Raw genomic sequence first — 19,822 nt, forward strand, 5'->3', positions numbered from 1 at the left:
TGGGGCTGTTTAGCCTGGAGAAGACCCAAAGGGGATCTACTCAATGCTCAGAGCTGAAGGGCATGGAGGTAGAAGATGGGATGAGGCTCTTGTCAGTGGTGCCCAGCAACAGGCCAAGGGGCACAAACTGGAAGCTAGGAGGTTCCATCTGAAGAGGAGGAGAAACTTCTTTGGTGTGAGGCTGTTGGAACCCTGGAGCAGGCTGCCCAGAGAGCTTGTGGAATCTCCTCCTGCGGAGAGATTCCAACTCCAGCTGGGCATTGTGATCCTGGGCAAGGGGCTGTGTGCCCTGCTGTAGTAGGAGGAGGTTGGACTGGGTGATCTCCAGAGGTCCCTTCTCACACAATCCCAGCATGGTGAGGGGCAGAACAGTGCAGGGCTGTGTGTGCAGCTCCCATCCCTCACCGACCTCCTTGCTGCCCTTCCAGAGCAGGGTTTCACCAGCCCAGCTCCCATCTAGCCCATTCCCTTTCTCCTCCTTCCTCCTTGCACTTTTACCTTTTACACCTTCTGCAGCAGCTTCCCTTTTTCACTCTTTCACGGTTTTGCCAAATCCTTGCATCCCCTCCCCCCCCGGTCCCCAAATGCTTCTGCGACCCCCAGGCCCTATCTCCTTGAGGATCTGGAAGGAGCAGGGAAGAGGGAGAGAAAAAAGGAAACAAAACCCCGGCTGGTGCTAACTTTTGGGGGGGGGGGGGGGGTAACCCCCACCCCCTGCTTTCGGGGGGCCCGGGGCGACCTCGCTGCCTCAGCCCTGCAAGGTTCGAACTTGCCGCGGGGCCGGGCCGGGAGTGGGGCGGGTTTTGGGGGGGGAGTTTGGAGGGAAGGGGGGTGGGGGGGAGTGTAGGGGGGGGGGGCCGGGCCGTTGTCCTGATTTGCTGCACGGCTCCGAGATTGACAAAGTTTTGCCTTGGGTTTAAAAGGAAGCGAGGAAGGGGGGGGGGGGGAGGGAGGGGGGGGGGGGGGGGGGGGGGAAAGGAAAGGAGGAAAAAAAATAAAAGAAGAAGTAAAAAGCGGAGAGAGAGGGAGGGGGGGAAGGGGGGGGGGGGGGGGAGTGAAAGAAAAGTTTTTTCCGCTGCAGGAGCAGGCAGGGGCCGGGAGTGAGCGCAGCAGAGCCCCCGGCAGCCCTCCGCCCGCCCCATGGCTTTATAAAGCGGCTGCACTCCCGGGGGGGGCTGGCGGGGGGGGTCTGAGCTGCTTTTCTTCGCTTGTGTATATATATATATATATAAAAAATTATTATTATTATTAATTTTTTTTTTCTTTTGCCCCACTCGAGTTTCTCCCCAGCCTTGGTCTCCTGTTTTGGTGTTTTTGGGGTTTTTTTTTCCCCTTCCTCTTCCTTTTTTTTTCCTTGTGGACCATGGATACGCACACGCGGTGGAAAAGGAGAAGTTGGATACGAAATTGGTCGGGACCCGTCGCCTTGGTGCTGTTGGGTGCTTTGTGCCTTGGGCAGGCAGGTAGGAGACCCCCACCTCCCATTTCCTCTTCACCCCCCCCCCCCCTCCAAACCGTTCCCTTCCTTACCCTCCTCATCCGCGGGGCTGCGCGTCCCGGTGGGTGCGGGAGGGACGCGGGTGTCAAGCCGGCGAGAAGGGGGCCGGGGCGAGGGGGTAGCCGGGGGAAGGTGGCTTTTGTGAGGGGCAAAACGTTTGTCTTGTTCTTTCCTCAATGCATTCCGGTAAAGATAAGGGGGGGGGGGGGGGGGGGGGGGGGGGGGGGCGTAAAAAAAGAAAGAGAAAAGAAAAGAAGAGGGGGAGGAAAAAGGCAGCAAAGCAGCAACCCACCCAACCTCCTTTAGCTGCTCGACTCTCTGAATGCCATTTGTCAGGGGGCCCGTGAAAGGGGGGAACAAAGCAAAACCCTTGAAACAATACTTTATTCGCCCCCTTTTCCCTTGTTTTTCGTAGCAGGGCTGCCTGTTGCTGGGCTCTTCTCTGGAGTAAAAGTCAGGGGCCCGTGTTTCTGGAGGCTCCAGCTCTTTATACACCCGCGGGCAGAGCTGGGCGAACGTGTGTTTAGGCGGCTGCAAACCTCTCGCCTTGTGCAGTTCCTCCTCCGGGAGGAGAAGAAACTTTTTCTTGCGGCCGGCAAGAACTTCTCCTCTCCGCTCTTCCCATCCCGTCAGCCCCAGAGCTCGCTGCACAAAAGCTTTGGAGCGACCTCAGCCCTGGACCCCCGAGGCTCGCTCCGTCCCTGGCATCGCCGGCCCCAATTAGAAGGGATTTCTCCCCAAAAAGTGCCCCTGAGGAGGAAGCTGTGAAATCCCAGATGTGCAACGGCACTAGACGTGCAGCCAGGGGAAGGGGGGGGACAAAACCCCAACAAAACCTAAACCCTTGGAATGTCATTTTGTTAGGCTCGTGTAGGAGTCGGGACTAAGCACTTTTCTTTCCCTAAGTGGATGCTGTGGGGCTTGAAGTGAGTTTTGAGAGCTCTGCTTCCCCAAGGTCTGCCTGAAATTTGGGCTCTGAAATGCCAGAGCAGGGCAGCTGGAGACCTGAGGAGGATTTGGGGGGGGGGGGGCGGCGGTAAAACCGCTGCAAAAGCTTTGCCTGGGTGCTGGGAATCGGCTGCAGGGCTTCTGCCCGGGTGCGCTGGGGGAGTCTCGGCTGCGAGGGGGGAGTTGTGCCCGGGTGCGCTGGGGAGGCTCGGCTGCGAGGGGCGAGTTGTGCCCGGGTGCGCTGGGGGGGCCCGGGTGCTTTCAGTGTGTCTTCTGAGTTAGTAGCGGAGGCATCAGGGCTCTGAGGTCTCTTTACGTCCTGCTTTAAAGGAAAGACTTCGGCAAAGCTGATTTTGCAATCAGGAAAGTTAAAGTAGCTGCAGCTCTGCAGAGTAACTTGAGAAACTGAAAAGTGCCCGGAGAGCTGAGCTGTCTGGGATTCGGCTTTCATGCCTGAGTTTTGTGTGCTCTGGGAGATGGCTTCCCCCCCCCCCCCCCCCCCCCCCCCTTTCTTTCCTCCTATCCTTCTTCTCCATGCCGGGAAGCTCAGCAGTTTGCAGGGCTGGTTGTGTGTGAGCAGGACAGACGCCTGTGGGATTCCTCACACGGCAGCCTGGGTGCACGGCAGTGTAATCTCTGGGTTCTTCAAATGACCCTTAAGGAAGGAGAGGTGGGTGGGTGAGGAATGCTTGCATCGATAGTTTTTTTTGCTTGCAAAGGCTGAGCGAGGTGGAAGGAGGAGTTGCTAATCAGGGGAGAAAATGTCTCTAGAACATCACTGCAGGAAAAGTTAGCAGCAGCTGGGGAGTTGTGCTGCAAACGTGTGGGACTGTTAGAGCAGCTTGCTGGCTAGAAGAGAAGTGGAATCGTGGAATTGTCAGGGTTGGAAGGGACCTCAAGGCTCAGCCAGTTCCAAGCTCCCTGCCATGGCCAGGGGCACCTCACAGGAGTGAGGAGGTTGCTCACAGCCACCTCCAGCCTGGCTGCAAACACCTCCAGGCATGAGGCTTCCACCACCTCCCTGGGCAACCTGTGCCAGGCTCTCACCACCCTCCTGGGGAACTTCTTCCTCACATCCACTCCGAATCTCCCCATTTCTGGTTTTGCTCCATCCCCTCCAGTCCTATTACTCCCTGACACCCTCAAAAGTCCCTCCCCAGTTTTCTTTAACCCCCTTAAGATAGTGGAAGGCCACAATTAGGTCTGATTCTGGTCCATCTTGAACTCCCTTTCTGTGCAGCCAGTTTGTTAGACCACTCTGTGACTTTGTATTAGCTGGCAGCTGAATTATCACCAGTCTTAGACTGCATATTGGGAACAGTCTCTTTAGTGGAGGAGTGGTCAGGGCATTGGGACAGGCTGCCCAGGGAGGTGGTGGAGTCCCCATCCCTGGTTCAAGAAACCTGTGGCCCCAGCACTGTGGGGTATGGTTCAGTGGCTGTGGTGGTGCTGGGCTGGTGGTTGGACTCCATCATCTTAGAGGCCTTTTCCAACTGAAACAATTCTCTGATTCTGGACTATTTCAAAAGACAGATGGCAAAAGTTTTCCTTCTCCTCTTGTGTGTTGCTCACGTTCCAAGGGGCTCAGAGCATCCCTAGGCATTTTGCCTGTTGGAGTGTAGCCATCAGACAACTCCAACACCAGACCAACCTTCTTTTAAAGGTACCTGGTAACCTCTCTAGAGCTTTTGGGTGCAGAGGGCTGGCTGGAGCTGGTCCTGCAGTGAGTGGCTGGAGAGTTTCTGCAGGGCCAGTGTGCAGCTCCAAGTAATGACTCTTGCTGGGAAAGGCTTTGAGGTTTTCCCTAATGAGCCTCCTAATAGGACATCAAATAATTTGGCTGAGGGAGGAGTCAAACTGGGACTGCTGATGGCTTTGAGTAATGTTCTTTATAGCTTTAAAAACCTCTTTCCAAGGTCTCCTTAGCTTTCTTTCAGTTCAGATGACTTCTCTTTCAGTTTCATTTTACTTGGCTTCTCTGTATGAAGAGAGGTGACTCTCCCCTACAGTCATCTCTAGAGGCAGATCCATCAGGTGGCTCCAAAGAAAGGAGGAATGCACCTTCCAGAGAGTAACTCCAGAACAATGGAGCAATGTCAAAGGCAACATGAACCAAACTCCCTCTGAGCACTGCCCTTCCAGCTCAGACTTTCCCCTGTTTTACCAGATGATGTCACACACGAAATCTTAACCCACAGACAGAGCTGGAATCTGCCTCTGCTCTTGCAAATCCCTCTGCAGCTGAGTGGGGGTTTCTGGGTGAGGATTTTTGGAAGCAGGAGTTGCCTTGTCGTGGCAGAGAGGAGTGTAGCAAGAATACATGGTGTGCCCTTCAAAAGAAAGAAGAAAAGCTGGAAGAGGCTCCAGTTACCATCTGTTGCTTCTCCCCTTGGCTTTTCCTCAGCCATCTAGAACTAAAATAAATAAATAATACCCCCCCCCTCACCCCCCCCCCCTCCTTTTTATCCAGCCAGTTAGAAGGGTTGTGTTTCATATTCTTCGCCAGTCAAGAAGGGTCTGAGATCGTTTTACAAGGAGAAATATGACTTTCTAAGTCTGGAATTGATGGCAGGTCTGATTTCCAATGTAAAACCTGGATTATGCTGTCAGTGTGCTGCCAGGTTGGAGCAGGGCTTTGTCAAATGAAAAGCACCCAGCTGTTGGCCATGCCCCTTCCATGAGGCTTTCAGCTGAGGTAATATATTATTCTTCCATGGAAGCTGGGGTCAAGATGGAAACTCTCTGCTGACTGCTCCCTTCGAGGTGGGGTGGTGGGCTGGTGGGTGTTTTTTTTTTGACAGCTGCTCCCTGCAGTGCTGGAGCTGGATGCAGGAATTGGTTTCAGACTCCTTGGTTGAGCTTCTACTAAAGCTAAGGAGAGCTTTAGCTCTTCTGTGGCTGGACAACAATTTGGGGAGTGGAGAAATCCCATTTCCTCTCTGGGTCTCTAAGCAAGAGCTGCTGGGTTTCGGTGGCCAGAGGGGCAACAGTGTGGATTTGTGTTGGGTTCCACCAAAGCTAATGAGGACTTGAGCTCTTCTGCCTGAAACATCAGTGTTGGCTGGGCAATACTTTGTTGAGGGGTTGGACAAATCCCATTTCATCCCTGGGTTTCTAGGCAGAAGCTGCTGAAGAGCTGCTGGGTTTTGGTGGCCAGAGGGGCAACAGTGTGGGCTCCTGTTGGCTTCCACCAAAGCTAATGAGGACTTGAGCTCTTCTGCCTGAAACAACAGTGTTGGCTGGGCAATAATTTGTTGAGGGGTTGGACAAATCCCATTTGATCTCTGAGTCTCTAAGCAGAAGCTGCTGAAGAGCTTGCTGACTTTTGGTGGACAGAGGGACAGCAGTGTGGACTTGCTAGCTGGGAGCTTTAATGCTGGCTCCTCACCTATAACAAGCTCTTTTTAAGAGCAGAGTAGCCCAATAATAGCAATGTCTTGGTGTTACTGTCACTGCTTGCAGACATGGCAAGCCCTAGAGGAAGCAGTGACTGTGAAAGGGATGTGCATCCCTGTTTTAAATGGGTACTGTCCCTGCCCCTTGCATTTGGATGTTGGAAGTTGACTTTTCAGTTTAGTTCCCTCTTGAAATGTAGAACAGGTCCACCTAGTAATTTATCCTGAGACTGGTAGTCTGCCAGGCACACCAGGGTGCTGTAGGGGATGAGAAGTATGTAGATATAGAAGATACAGAAGATGATGATGATGTAGGGGATGTAGTAGAAGCCTTTGGGGTGTGAATCAGTTAAGTGGCTCCTGCTCTGGTCTTCCACCTCTGTGCTATGGGAGGGTGATGGAGGGGTGGAGGTGGAAGCTGTACTTGCAGTCATAGAATCAGTAAGGTTGAAGAGGACCCTTTAAGACTGAGCCCAGCCCTCAGCTTCATGGGGCATACCCTGCTGGTGGTTCCCAGGTTAAGCTGATTCCCATTTCTCTGTGTGCATGGCACCAGCAGCTGCACTGAAGGTGATCTGCAGGGTAACAGTCCCCAGACCAGCTGGCAGAAAGCTGTGCTCTTGAATGACACCTCAACAAAAGAAAGGAAGCAATTACTTTGATTAAAACCCCATAGTTTCCCAGCTTTTCATGGCAATGATGTGAAGCTGGGTCACAGACTGGCCTCTCTTGCTGCTTGATGCACAGTTCTTGCCTCTTCCCTATCATTCCTGTATAGTATAGTGTCATAGAATCAGTCAGGGTTGGAAGGGGCCACAAGGATCATCTAGTTCCAATCCCCCTGCCATGGGCAGGGACACCCCACACTAGATCAGGCTGGCCAGAGCCTCATCCAGCCTGGGCTTAACACCTCCAGGGACAGGGCTCCAACCACCTCCCTGGACAACCCATTCCAGGGCTTCAGCACTCTGATGGGGAAGAACTTCCTCCTCACCTCCAGCCTGAATCTCCCCACCTGCAGCTTCATTCCATTTCCCCTAGTCCTATCACTACCTGAGATCCTGAGCAGTCCCTCCCCAGCCTTCTTGGAGCCCCCTTCAGATACTGGAAGGCCACAAGGCTTAGAGTATGTGTGCTCATAACTGCTTTTGAGTTACTGCTACTACCCCTGAGGTGAGACCAAGTGTGGCAAGAGATGCTGGGAAGCAGAAGGTGCTGCTGTGGCATCTGCCAGCACTGCAGAGGCATTGGAGTGCCATTTGCAGATGTGCTTTGGGTAATTGGAGTTTTGTCTGGACTTCAGTAAGTCTCTGGAACTACTTTCCAGGAAACTGCTCCTCAGTCTGAAGTTTTTCCTCCTGTAGTTTTAAGGCTTGCCAAGAGGCATTACAAGAACTGCTTCCCCCCCTCCTTTTCTCACATTCTGATTCTTCAGCCTGCTTCCTCTGCCTGCCCTGCTCCCCATGCTGTCTGGATGCTGAGGCTGCCTTGTGGTGTTGCCCTTCCCAAAGCCAGGTAGAGGATGGATGCCCATCACTGGGTGGTCAAATTAATGTCCACCCTTGGAAAAAAGCTACAGGGAGCAGTGCAGCTGGGAAGGCTTCCCACAAGCAGAATGAGGAGTTGAGGGGAGAGGGAGCAGTGCTGCTGGGAAGGCTTCACACAAGCAGAATGAGGAGTTGAGGGGAGAGGGAGCAGTGCTGCTGGGAAGGCTTCCCCCAGGCAGAATGAGGAGGTGGGGGGACAGGGAGCAGTGCTGCTGGGAAGGCTTCACACAAGCAGAATGAAGAATTTAGGGGGTAAGGAATAGTGCTGCTGTGAATTCATCACACAAGCAGAATGAGGAGTTGAGGGGACAGGGAGCAATGCTGCTAGGAAGGGTTCACACATGGGATTTAGGAGCTTTGTGGGCCAGCAAACCTCCCTCCAAGGGGTGTTGAAGAGGAGGGGGGGACAGGCCAGCTGACAGCCCCCTGGTGTGTGTGAGAAGGTGATTGAATGAGGCATCGCTATGGTGATTAATGGGTGGTTTATTTGTGTTTGTGTGGCTGCCTGCTGGTACATCTGGAGCATGGTGGGACCTGGGAGGCTTATCCCCCCCAAATTGCTGGGTGGGAGCAACCCCTGCAGGTGCTGAGATGGGTCTAGAACCTTGGTCAGGCAAAGGATAATGCCCTGGCTTTAAAGGACTGGGTTAGGAGCCTCCCTGACCTCCTGGCTGTCACTGGTGTTGGACATTAAGGACTGCTCTGTGCATGCTGTGGCTTGGAGTGGAGGTACCCAGGGTCTGGAGTGATGTGGGAAGAAAGATTCCATCTGGAGCTGGTGCTCTGCTGTTGTGGGAGTTGGCTTTGAAGTGTGGCAGCTCCTGAGACAGGGAACACCTCTGCTGCCTTCCAGGGATAAATCTGGGGCTTCACCTTGCACTTGCACACTTGCCCAGCCAGGCTCTTGCCTGCTTTGTTTAGCAGGAGTCTCACCCTCAGGAGGCAGCCCTGGTGCTATAAGCTCAGATTCACCTTGCAGGGGAAGGTTGTTTGGGTTCTGTTTGAAAATGTGATTCTGGCTTCTCAGTGCTTAGATCCTGCTAAATGAAAACTGCTGTTTGAAGGGGGAGGCTTGCCTGGGAAACAAACCAGGAATGAAGCACACCACACAGCTCTTCCCAGGGCTGCTTTCATGGGGAGGAAGACTTCTTCCACTCTGTTCTGTGTAGGCTTCACTCATCACTTACTTAGGAAAGCCCTGAGTCTGCTGCAGGTCTCTGCTGCTCCTGAGGATGTTTTGGGAATGCTGAGGCCTGCTGGAATTGGGTCAAGTTGAAGACCTTGCAGGATTTGTCTTACAGCAGCAGTGTCACTACTTAGACATGAGTGAGCTTCAGAACCCCCACTGATTTCTCTGCACTGCTTGGAGGTCTTTGACTTTTAGCTTCTTGCTGGTATGGAGGGCAACCATGCATCCTGGAGCCTGTGTGACAGAAGCAGAGGGGTATGGCACTAGCCTCATGCTGGGAAGCATCATCCCTGCAAAGGGGGAGCAGCTGAGGTGGTAGGTAAGCTCCAAGGGAGGGTTGATGCAGCCACAGGCTCTGCTCTTCCTGTCCTTCCTTCCCAGCTCTGGTCCTGCTGAGCTGTGGAGGCTGCTGAGTGCTGGCTTCTGCTCACAACTGCTCAGTGCCTTTTGGGTGGTGTTTTTGTGTGGATTTCTCTCTAGAGTGCAGCTGTTGTCCAGAGCAGCAGTCTGCAGATCGTTGTGAGAAGAGAAGGCTCCCAGGAGACCTAATTGTGGCCTTCCAGGATCTGAAGGGGGCTCCAAGAAAGCTGGGGAGGGACTTCTGAGGGTGTCAGGGAGGGATAGGACTGGGGGGAATGGAGCAAAACTAGAAATGGGGAGATTGAGATTGGATGTGAGGAAAAAGTTGTTCCCCAGGAGGGTGGTGAGAGCCTGGCACAGGCTGCCCAGGGAGGTGGTGGAAGCCTCCTGCCTGGAGGTGTTTGCAGCCAGGCTGGAGGTGGCTGTGAGCAACCTGCTGTAGTGTGAGGTGTCCCTGCCCATGGCAGGGGGGTTGGGACTGGCTGAGCCTTGAGGTCCCTTCCCACCCTAACAGTTCTATGGTTCTTTGCTAACTTCATGGTGGCTTTCTGGGGAGATTTTAAGGTCTATTTGTTGGAAGGACAGCCCTTCCAGGTGGTCTCTGTCTTGTGTTGTCTGGAGAAGGCAGAGAGCCTCCCATCTGTAGCAGGAAAGTTTGGTTGCTGGAATTTGGATGATCCTCTTTGGCTCAGCATTGTCAACAGCTTCATTATTTGGCTGTGGATGCAAATTGTTGACCAGTGACCAACATGGTAATGAACATTCATCAACTTCAGGCCCTTGAATTAAATAATAAACCCATTAATCACCATAGTGATCCCTCCTTCAATCACCTTCTTACATACACCAGCTCCCCAGGGGTCAGCTGGCCTGTCCCCCCCCCACCTCCTCTTCATCATCCCTTGGAGGTTTACTGGGCCACAAAGCTCCTAAATTCCTCATTCTGCCTGGGGGAAGCCTTCCCAGCAGCACTGCTCCCTGTCCCCTCAATTCCTCATTCTGCTTGTGGGAAGCCTTCCCAGCAGCACTGCTCCCTCTCCCCTCAACTCCTCATTCTGCCTGTGTGAAGCCTTCCCAGCAGCACTGCTCCCTCTCCCCTCATCTCCTCATTCTGCCTGGGGGAAGCCTTCCCAGCTGCACTGCTCCCTCTCCCCTCAACTCCTCATTCTCCATCTGTGAAGCCTTCCCAGCAGCACTGCTCCCTGTCCCCTCAACTCCTCATTCTGCCTGTGTGAAGCCTTCCCAGCAGCACTGCTCCCTGTCCCCTCAACTCCTCATTCTCCATCTGTGAAACCTTCCCAGCTGCACTGCTCCCTCTCCCCTCAACTCCTCATTCTGCCTGGGGGAAGCCTTCCCAGCTGCACTGCTCCCTCTCCCCTCAACTCCTCATTCTCCATCTGTGAAGCCTTCCCAGCAGCACTATTCCTTCTCCCTTGATTTTCTTTCCTGCCTCCTGCTGTTGCCTGAAACCTACTTCCACCTTCAGCTGCTGCTCGTCTAGGCAGTGCATTCCCTCTCCCTTTGCCCTCCTGTCTTGCTTGAGAGAGATGTTCCTGGGCTTGCCTTCTCCTGCCTTTGCTGGCCCTCCAAGCCTTTCTCCTTGCCCCTTCCTAGTGACACTTCTGTGACAGGTCCTGAAGTTGCAGGCTTGGCAGTTTCCCCTTCGAAGAGAAACAGAAGGAAACCTTTGTGTGAAACAAAGGGGGAGGGGGGGGGAAAACTCAGTGTGGGAAGAAGGAGCAAAAAAAAAAAAATAGCAGGAAAGAAAGGGGGGGGAAATAAATAATAAAAGTTGAGACGTGAAAGAATGGAAAAACTTTGTTCAAATGCTCTGCTAGATGGAAAAAGCTGAAGCTGGCAGCGTGGTGCAATTAGCCACTGGGTTACTGTTGGCAGGCTTCAAGGGGGCTTGAAATGCAGCCTAGCACTGAGTGAAGCAGCCAAAGGATGCCGTGGTTTCTCTGTGGATGTGTCTGGAAAAAGCTTTGGGAGCTAAAATAAATAAAGGAGGCAGCTCCACAAAAGGCATTTTTGAGGTTGGGTGCTCTGAGGCTGGGCTGCTTTTCCTCCTTCTCTCCCCAGCAGCCAAGAGGGTTCTTTGACGTCTCTCAACAGTGTGAAAGCTTCCAGATGATCCTTAGAGTCACAGAACTGTTAGGGTGGGAAGGGAGCTCAAGGATCAGCCAGGTCCAAACCCCCTGCCATGGGCAGGGACACCTCACACTCCAGCAGGTTGCTCACAGCCACCTCCAGCCTGGCTGCAAACACCTCCAGCAATGTGGCTGCAAACACCTCCAGCAATGAGGCTGCCACCACCTCCCTGGGCAGCCTCTGCCAGGCTCTCACCACCCTCATGGGCAACAAGTTCTTCCTCACATCCAATCTCAATCTCCCCACTTCTAGTTTAGCTCCATCCCCCCCAGTTCTATCACTCCCTGATGCCCTCAGAAGTCCCTCCCCAGCTTTCTTGCAGCCCCCTGGGTCACTGGGTGAAAGGAGGAAGATGGGAAGGAAGTATTTATAAGGCTGGAGTTTTCCTGCAGGATTGTGTAGTAAGATGGGGAGGAGGGGAAGGAAAGTGTCATTTGAGGACTGAATGAGTGCAGTGAGCTGCATCAGTGCTCATTCCTGTCCTCTGCTGCTGCCTTTCTCCCAGCCCTTAGGCAAGTCCTGGCTTCCCATGCCCTTAGGGTTGGTCTCATATGGAACTTGGTGTTGAGCTGTAGCTTTAACACCCATTTCATAGAACCAATGAGGTTGGAAAAGACCTCAGAGATCAAGTCCAACCTGTCATCCAACACCTGACAACTAAACCATAGCTCCAAGTACCACATCCAATCCATTCTGAACACCTCCAGGGATGGGGACTCCACCACCTCTCTGGGCAGCACATCCCAATGGCCAAGCTCTCTTTCTGGGAAGAATTTCTTCCTCACCTCCAGCCTAAACCTCCCCTGGTGCAGCTTGAGACTGTGTCCTCTTGTTCTGGGGCTGGCTGCCTGGGAGAAGAGACCAACCCCCACCTGGTTACAACCTCCCTTCAGGGAGTTGTAGAGAGCAAGAAGGTCTCCCCTGAGCCTCCTCTTCTGCAGGCTAAGCAACCCCAGCTCCCTCAGCCTCTCCTCCCAGGGCTGTGCTCCAGACCCCTCCCCAGCTTTGTTGCCCTTCTCTGGACACCTTCCAGCAACTCAACATCTTTCCTAACCTGAGGAGCCCAGAGCTGGACAGAGGACTCACGGTGTGGCCTAACAAGATGTGTGGATTTGAGAGCTGAAGTGTTCCAAGGGTCTCTTCATCCCTGGACCTCAGCTGATGATGGTAGTGGTGGTGCTCTGAGGTCTTGAGCAGCTGAGTCTAGTTGAGAGGTGTCCCTGCCCATGGTGTGGAGGTTGGAGTAGCTGAGCTCTGAGGTCCCTTCCAACCTCAGCCATTCTATGGTTTTATGATGGTTCTATGACTTCTGTATGTGGAAAAATCCTTTCCCTTTCTGGGATGCTGTCCTCCTGTCCAGCAGCATCAGTGCCTCACAGTGTGACTCCAAGAAATGATTTGGATTTCCTTTAGCTTTAGGCTAATTCTTTGCAGGTTATGATGGAGTACAACCCAGCAGCACCACGCTGCTGTACTGACTGCTCTCACAGCACTGAAGCATCACTGTGAGGGTTGGAGGTGAAGGATAATCTCTTTCCAGGAGGGGAAGAAGCTGCCCAGGGAGGTGCTGGAGTCAGCATCCCTGGAGGTGTTCAAGAAATATGTGGCCATGGCGCTTCAGGACGTGGTTTGATGGCCATGGTGGCATTGAGCTGGTGGTTTGGCTTCAGCTTAGAGATCAAAACAATCCCATGATTTGATCTATAAATGAAATCCAAAGCAGGCAGAGGATCCCTTAGGCAGCCACATGCCTACTTTGGGGGGCAAAAAAACCCAACCTTTGGGAGGTGGAAGAATGCAAATGGAATTGGGGTGCTGGCTCCTGAAGCTGGCTAACCATAAGGGGGGGGTTGCACGTGGAGCCTGTGGCTGTGGGCAGGGACAGGAGGTAGGGGGAAGCTGGAGCCAGCCTGCCTCTTAGCTGGCTTTGGGGTGGTGGCATTCAGCTGTTCTGCTGATGCAAGAAAGCAATGCCAGTGTGTTTTGTTTGGCTGTGGGTTAAGTGCATTGATCCCTAAGGGTTTGGTTTGATTTCTTGTGAAGCTCCCCCCCCCCCCCCCCCCCCCCCATTCCTGGTGCTGTATTTCTCATGCTGCTCAGCCCTGCAGCTCCAGATTCCCTGGAGGAAGGTTTGAAGGTCAACCTGCACCACTGAAAATCTGGAGAAAGGTTTGAGGGCCAAACTTTAGTCTGGTTGTACTCAGGGAGGGGGAACAGCATTCCATGCTTGATGTCCCTCTAGAGGAGCTGGGCACCCTGTTTACCTCCTGAGGGATGGGGATGCACATTTAGAGGAGCTCTTGTTCCCCTCAGGAGGGAGGCTACAGCTTGTTGAAGCCCTGAGTGACCTGCCCAGCTTAGAGACAGCTAAATCTTCCTGTTAGCTTGGGCTGACCCTGTCTGGATCCATCCCTGCCTGGATCAAGCTGTGCATCTGCAGCCAGGGAGATGCTAATTCTTTCAGAGTAAATAAAGGAATAAGGTTTTTTTCTTCCCCCTGGCTCAGCTTTCAAGCTCTGTTCCAAGCCCTTTCCTATCCCTTGCCTTCCTGCACTTCTCTTCTGGAACTTGCAAAGACCAGGGGGAGTTTGCAGCTCTGCAAAGAAGTGGCTGTGGAGGGAGGGGGAGGAGGGGAACCTCCTGGAGAGAAGAGGTCACTGAGGGGGGCTGCTGGAGCTCCTGCTTGAAGGGGGCTGTCAGGCAGTTGGAGTGGCCAGATTTAGAGTTTCATTTGTGTGTCAGCTGGAGTTGCTATTTTTTGTGCGGGGATGGAGAGGAAAGGAGCTGTGCTTTGGCTGAGTTCATGGAGAGCCTTGCTGGCCTCTTTTCCACTGCTGGTCCTCCCTCCACTCCCCCCTCTTTTTTTTTTTCCTGGGGTGGTTGTTGTTTGTTTCCAAGACAATACTTAAGGAAGAACTGGTTGCAGTTGAATTCCTGGAGCTGACACTGCCACCTTCCCAGGAGCATCTTCTACTCCTGCAGCATTTCCACAGCAATCTAAGTGTTGGGTTTTTTAGTTTAATACTATGGTTTTTTGGGGGTGCAGCTCATTGAGCTGCACCCTTCCAATGTTCACTGGGCAGTGGGTTTGTGTGTGGGCTTTGAAGGGGCTCCTCCTGGATGGGCTGCGAGGAGGTAGCCGCTCAGCGCGCTCTGGTCTGCCGCGGGGCAGAGCTTCGGGCTGAGGGCTGCAGTTCGCCAGCTGAATAATGAGGGCATTGTTTGTGTGCCCTTCTTTCCAGCTTGCACCATGAAAAGTGAATGGAAAGGTCAAGGAGATGAGTCACAGTGAATGCAAGTGTCAGTCTGCTCAGAAGGAATGGAAAAAGGGAGCTTCCAAGTGAGGTGCTTCAGCTGGTGCCCAGCAGCTCCGTTTCGCTGTGCTGTCAGGGGGTTGTCAGAGGGAAAGCTCAGCTGAAGGATTCGAGCACCCAAAAGTTAGCAGAAGGCCTGAGCCAGGCTTGCCAGGGGCTGTAAAAGCAGCTGGTGGTGTTTCCTGGGTACAGAAAATCAGGGTGAGACCCTGGAACATTGGGCTTGTTGCTGTGTGAAGCACACAGCTGGAGCTTGCAGGGTTGGTGAGCTCTGGTTCTCAGCTTCTTTACGCACCCAGTGGTACCCAAGGGGGGGAAAAAAGAACCTTCTCCAAATCTGGAACTTCAGTGTGTGAGGCCAGGATGAGAGTTGGGGTTGTTCAGCCTGGAGAAGAGAAGAGAATTAACCAGGTTGGAAAAGACCTCAGAGATCATTGAGTGCAACCTATCACCCAGCACCATCTGATCAAATAAACCATGGCACCAAGGGCCTCAGCCAGGCTCTTCTTAAACACCTTCAGGGATGGTGACTCCAGGGAGGGAGAAGGCTCCAGGGAGGCTTCCTTGTGGCCTTTCAGCTCTTAAAGGAGCTGAGAAGATTGGATGTGGCCCTTGGTGCCATGGTTTAGTAGTCAGGAGGTGTTGGGTGACACCTGGGACTTGATGATCTTTGAGGTCTTTTCCAACCTTATTGATTCTATGATTCTGAGAGAGATGGGGACAAACATTTTAGCAGGTCTTGCTGTGACAGGACAAGGGGGGATGGTTTGAAACTGAGAGAGTGAGAATTTGGCTGGGCAGAAAGGAGAAACTTTTGATGCTGAGCGTGGTGAGACCTTGGCCCAGGCTGCCCAGAGAGCCTTCTTAGGCTGGATGTTAGGAGGAAGCTCTTCGTAGAAAGAGAGCTTGGCCATTGGGATGTGCTGCCCAGGGAGGTGGTAGAGTCCCCATCCCTGGAGGTGTTTAGGAAGAGACTGGATGGGGTGCTTGGTGCCATGGTTGAGTTGATTAGATGGTGTTGGGTGATAGGTTGGACTTGATGATCTCAAAGGTCTCTTCCAACTTGGTTTGGCCTATCCTATCCTATCCTATCCTATCCTACCCTAGTGCTGGTGAGGCAACCTGTTCCACCTGAGCACAGGCTGTCAGCAGGGACTCCGCTTGCTTCCTGCCCCATCCTGGGGCAAGGAGCTGCAGCACTGCCGCAGGGAGGGGGCAGAATGGTGACCACAGGGTGCCCGGAGGCAAGCCTGGGCCCATCTCCTGCTCTGGCAGCAGTCAATGCCCAGCTGTAAATGAAGCTCTCTTAATTTCCTGCCTGACAGCCTCATGCCCCAGGCAGCTGGTTAACCACACTGGCACGGCCCTGGAAACAGAGCTGAGGCTTGTGGGCTGCACGTGTGGGACGGGGAGCGGCGAGCCGAGCGTGGGCTCGTGCCAAGGGGGTGGGATGGGGACTTGGCCAGGGTGTTCCTTCAGTTTGATACTGCTGGGGCAACCTCAGTCAACCAGCAGTGGTGGCCAGGAGGCCAGAGAACAGAAGGCAGTTTGGAGTTTGTTGGTGCCTGGGGGTTTGTTCTGGTTTGGGTTTTTTAATGGGGTAGGGTTTAAGTGATGAGCTCCTGCACCTGGGGGGCTCCTTCTTCACAGGAGCACAGGGTGTCAGGGGTTGGAAGGGGCTCAAAGAGATCATCCAGTCCAACCCCCCTGCCAGAGCAGGGTCTTACAATCCAGCTCAGGTCACACAGGAACACATCCAGACAGGGCTGGGAAGTCTCCACAGAAGGAGACTCCACAGCCTCTCTGGGCAGCCTGCTCCAGGGCTCTGTGACCCTTACAGTAAAGAAGTTCCCCCTTGTGTTGAGCTGGAGCCTCCTGTGCTGCAGCTTGCATCCATTGCTCCTTGTCCTATCCCAGGGAGCCAGTGAGCAGAGCCTGTCCCCTCCCTCCTGCCCCCCAGCCCTCAGCTGCTTATAAACATTGATTAAATCCCCTCTCAGTCTTCTCTTTTCCAGGCTAAAAAGCCCCAGGTCCCTCAGCCTCTCCTCCCCAGGCAGTGCTGCAGTCCCCTAATCATCCTTGTAGCCCTCTGCTGGAGCCTCTGCAGCAGATCCCTGTCCCTCTTGAACTGGGGAGCCCAGAACTGAATGCAGTACTCAGGATGAGGTCTCACCAGGGCAGAGAAGAGGGGGAGGAGAAGCTCCTGGATCTGCTGGACACACTCTTCTTGATGCCCCCCGGGATCCCATTGGCCTTCTTGGCCCCCAGGGCACATTGCTGTCCCATGCAGAACTTGTTCTCCACCAGCACTCCCAGGTCCCTCTCTACAGGGCTGCTCTCCAGCAGATCCCCTCCCAGCCTGTGCTGCTGCAGTTTATTCTTCCTCCCCAGCTGCAGGACTCTGCACTTGTCCTTGTTGAACCTCCTTTGGTTCCTCTGTGCCCGGCTCTCAGTCTGTCCAAGCCTCGCTGGATGGCCTCAGAGCCTTCAGGTGTCTCAGCCAAGCCTCCCAGGCTGGTGTCACCAGCAAACTGGCTGAGCAGACAGTGTTTCAGGTGGCTGAGACACCTTCCTTTGGGCTCATCAGCGTTTTGGCTAATGGCTCGGCATTGTCCTGCTAAAGAAGTGTCCCCAGGGGTGGGAGCCTGCAAGGAGGCTGCAGAGGCACTGATTGCAAAAGCCTGGAGTGACAGCAAGAGAGGGGCAATGGTTTGAAACCAGAGAAGGGTAGGTTTAGGATGTCAGGAACGAGTTCCACACCATGAAGGCAGTGGAACACTGGAACAGGTTGCCCAGGGAGGTAGCTGAGGCCCCATCCCTCGAGGTCAGGCTTGACAAAGCTCTGAGCATCCTGGCAGAGGATGTCCCTGCTCACTGCAGGGGGTTGGGCTGGACCTTTTGCAGGTCCCTTCCAACCCAGACCATTTCTGTGGTGATTATGGGCTGTGGGCAGACTCATCTCCATATTACCTAGCACTGCTGTGGTGTTCTGGCAGAATCTGAGTCCAGAAAGACAATGCCCAGAAATATTCCCCTCTTTGGTTGCTAGCCATTGGATTTTTCCCTTCTGAAGTCACCCCAGACACTCCTCCCCAGAAATAACTGAAGCTTTAGCATCTTGATTTATCCTCCCCCATCACCATGAACCTTCAGCAGGAAAACCATGGAATGCTTTGGGTTGGAAGGGACCTTAAAGGAAGCCAGCTGTTTTCCTTGCCCACCCAGTGCAAGATCCTTTCCACAGACAGCTTCCAAATGAATCTGCCAGTAGAGGTCTGCTCCAAAGTGGGCCCCCCCCAAAAAAAAACCCTCATCAGCAGTGATTCCATTTGATATCAAATGTCTGGGAACTGGGACTCCTTTACCACTGATGCAATAGCATGATGCTGCCTGAGGGCTGCATGCAGCGAGGCAGGAGCTGCTGGCTTGCAGGCTCATGTGCGTGGGGAAGCCTGGGTCTGCTTTGTGGGGTGGAACATTGAGTCTGGGACCTTTGTGTTTTGGCAATTAAGGGGTTTTTGCAGCTCAGGGAGGCATGTGGAAGCTGCTTTTGGTCACTGACAGGCAGCATGGGATGCTCCAGGGAGGTCTTCAGTTATGGTTGAACTCGGTGAGCTTCAGGTCTTCCCCAACCGGGAGGTTCTAGGAGATGCTTGGGACCAGCAGAGCTGCTCTGTGCTTGCTGCTGGGGCTGGCTGGCTCCCTGCAAGCCTGCTGCAGGGCAGGAGCCATGCTGGCCACGTCCCTCAGCTGGCTTCTCTTAGAAGATAGGAATCTGTCCAGCCCCTCAGCGCAGCATCTGCTCCCTGACCGTGGGCTGCTCAGCGTCTCCTCTTGGAAAGCTGTCGATTCCTTGAAGGATAAGGACTGCTTGCCTGGAGGCCCAGGGCTGCAGATGCTTTTCTTGAGGCCAGTGTCGGTTGGGGTTGGTTTTTTCCCCCCCTTCTTGGTCCCCTTGGGGGACTTCTGCTTTTTGTAACAGGGAAGGCAGAGCATGAAGAATCCCCTCCACGTAGCTGTGCTCCAGAGGCGAGGGGTGGGGGGGAGGAGGAAGAGGCTTTCATCCTGGTCACTGCCTCTGGCACAGGCTGGCCAGTGTTCATGGAGGGGAAAACTGCTAGGAATGTTCTCTGGGAAGGGCTTAGGAGGGTTGGGAGAGGCATTTTATCACGTCCTGTACACTTTGGGAGAAAGTCCCTCGCTCTGCCTCTCTCAAACGCTCAAATTAAAACAATCTGTCCTTCTGCAGCTGTTGGATGCTTTCCCTGCTGACCTCAGGAGCTGGGACTGGGAGGAGCAAGCAGCCCCCAGTGCTTACAACTGGCTCTTTTAAACTCCAGGCCTGGTTCCCTGCAGGATGCAAACCAGAAAACCCATAAGGGCCATATCTGCACTGGAGGCAGCGGATTCCCCAGTGCTCTGTAATTGAAGAGCTATATCAGGAAGCAGCAAAGCCCTTCTGCAGTGCAGGCCATTGTCTTACAGGGCTATGTATAGAGAAGGCAGCAGGGCATGGCTGGACCCTCTGCCAGAGCTGGCATGGAGGGTTCAAGCCTCTGTAGTGTCTCCTCTTTTCCTCTTCCAACCACGTCCCAGCAGCAGGGGCTGGGAGATGCTGCCTGTGAGCAGAGCTAAGTGCTGGGCAGGAGCAGAGCTTTACTCCTTGAATGGGAAAGCACAGCCAAGAATCCCAGCATCCCAGCGTGCTAGAGCTTGGAAGGGACCTCTGGAGATGATCCAGTCCAACACCCCTTGCTAATTCAGGTTGGACTCTATGATCCTTGGGGTCTCTTCCAACCTTAGTGATACTGTAATAAAGGGTTGCCCACAGCAGCTTGCTCAGGGTCACAATGGCCAGGTAGAGCTGGAAGCTCTGCAGAGAGGGAGACTCCAAACCCCTCTGGGCAGCCTGCTCCAGGGCTCAGCACCCTCACAGGAGAAGCTTTTCCTTATGTTCAAGTGAAACCTCCTGGGTTCCAGTCTGTGCTCATTGCCCCTTGTCCTGTCACTGGGCACCACTGAGAAGAGCTCAGCCTCATCTCCATGACCTCCACCTTCTAGCTCTTCATGAGCACTCATGAGATCTTGTCTCTTCTCCAGGCTCAACAGCCCCAGGGCTCTCAGCCTTTGCTCCTCACAAAGCTGCTCCAGGCCCCTCAGCATCTTTGTAGCCTCCACTGAGCTCTCTCCAGCAGTTCCCTGTCTGTCCCGAGCTGGGGAGCCCAGAACTGGCCCCAATACTCCACCTCAGCAGGGCAGAGCACAGGGGAAGCAGAATCTCCTCTGACCTGGCTGCCCACACTTCTGATGCACCCCAAAAGCTTTGCAGACAGCAGTGTCCAGGGATGCTGGATGTGGTGCTCTGTAGCCAGCCATGCTCCCTGCTGCAGGGATTCCTGTGCACTGAGGGGGAAGTCATC

General features: G+C 53.9%; 1 protein-coding gene across 2 annotated transcripts in view; it reads left to right on the forward strand.

The window, feature by feature from the left end:
- The first annotated feature begins 1,349 nt into the window (after positions 1-1,349).
- Positions 1,350-19,822, forward strand: part of COL5A1 (collagen type V alpha 1 chain) — a 200,135-nt gene continuing 181,662 nt past the window's right edge. For both annotated transcript variants that reach the window (XM_054174209.1, XM_054174210.1), the window contains exon 1: positions 1,350-1,463. In XM_054174209.1, the coding sequence (XP_054030184.1) occupies positions 1,364-1,463 (100 nt within the window). In that variant the 5' untranslated portion in view covers positions 1,350-1,363. The remainder of the gene's footprint in view (positions 1,464-19,822) is intronic.

The sequence above is a fragment of the Dryobates pubescens genome, chromosome 29 (assembly GCF_014839835.1).
Source record: "Dryobates pubescens isolate bDryPub1 chromosome 29, bDryPub1.pri, whole genome shotgun sequence".
Taxonomy (NCBI): domain Eukaryota; kingdom Metazoa; phylum Chordata; class Aves; order Piciformes; family Picidae; genus Dryobates; species Dryobates pubescens.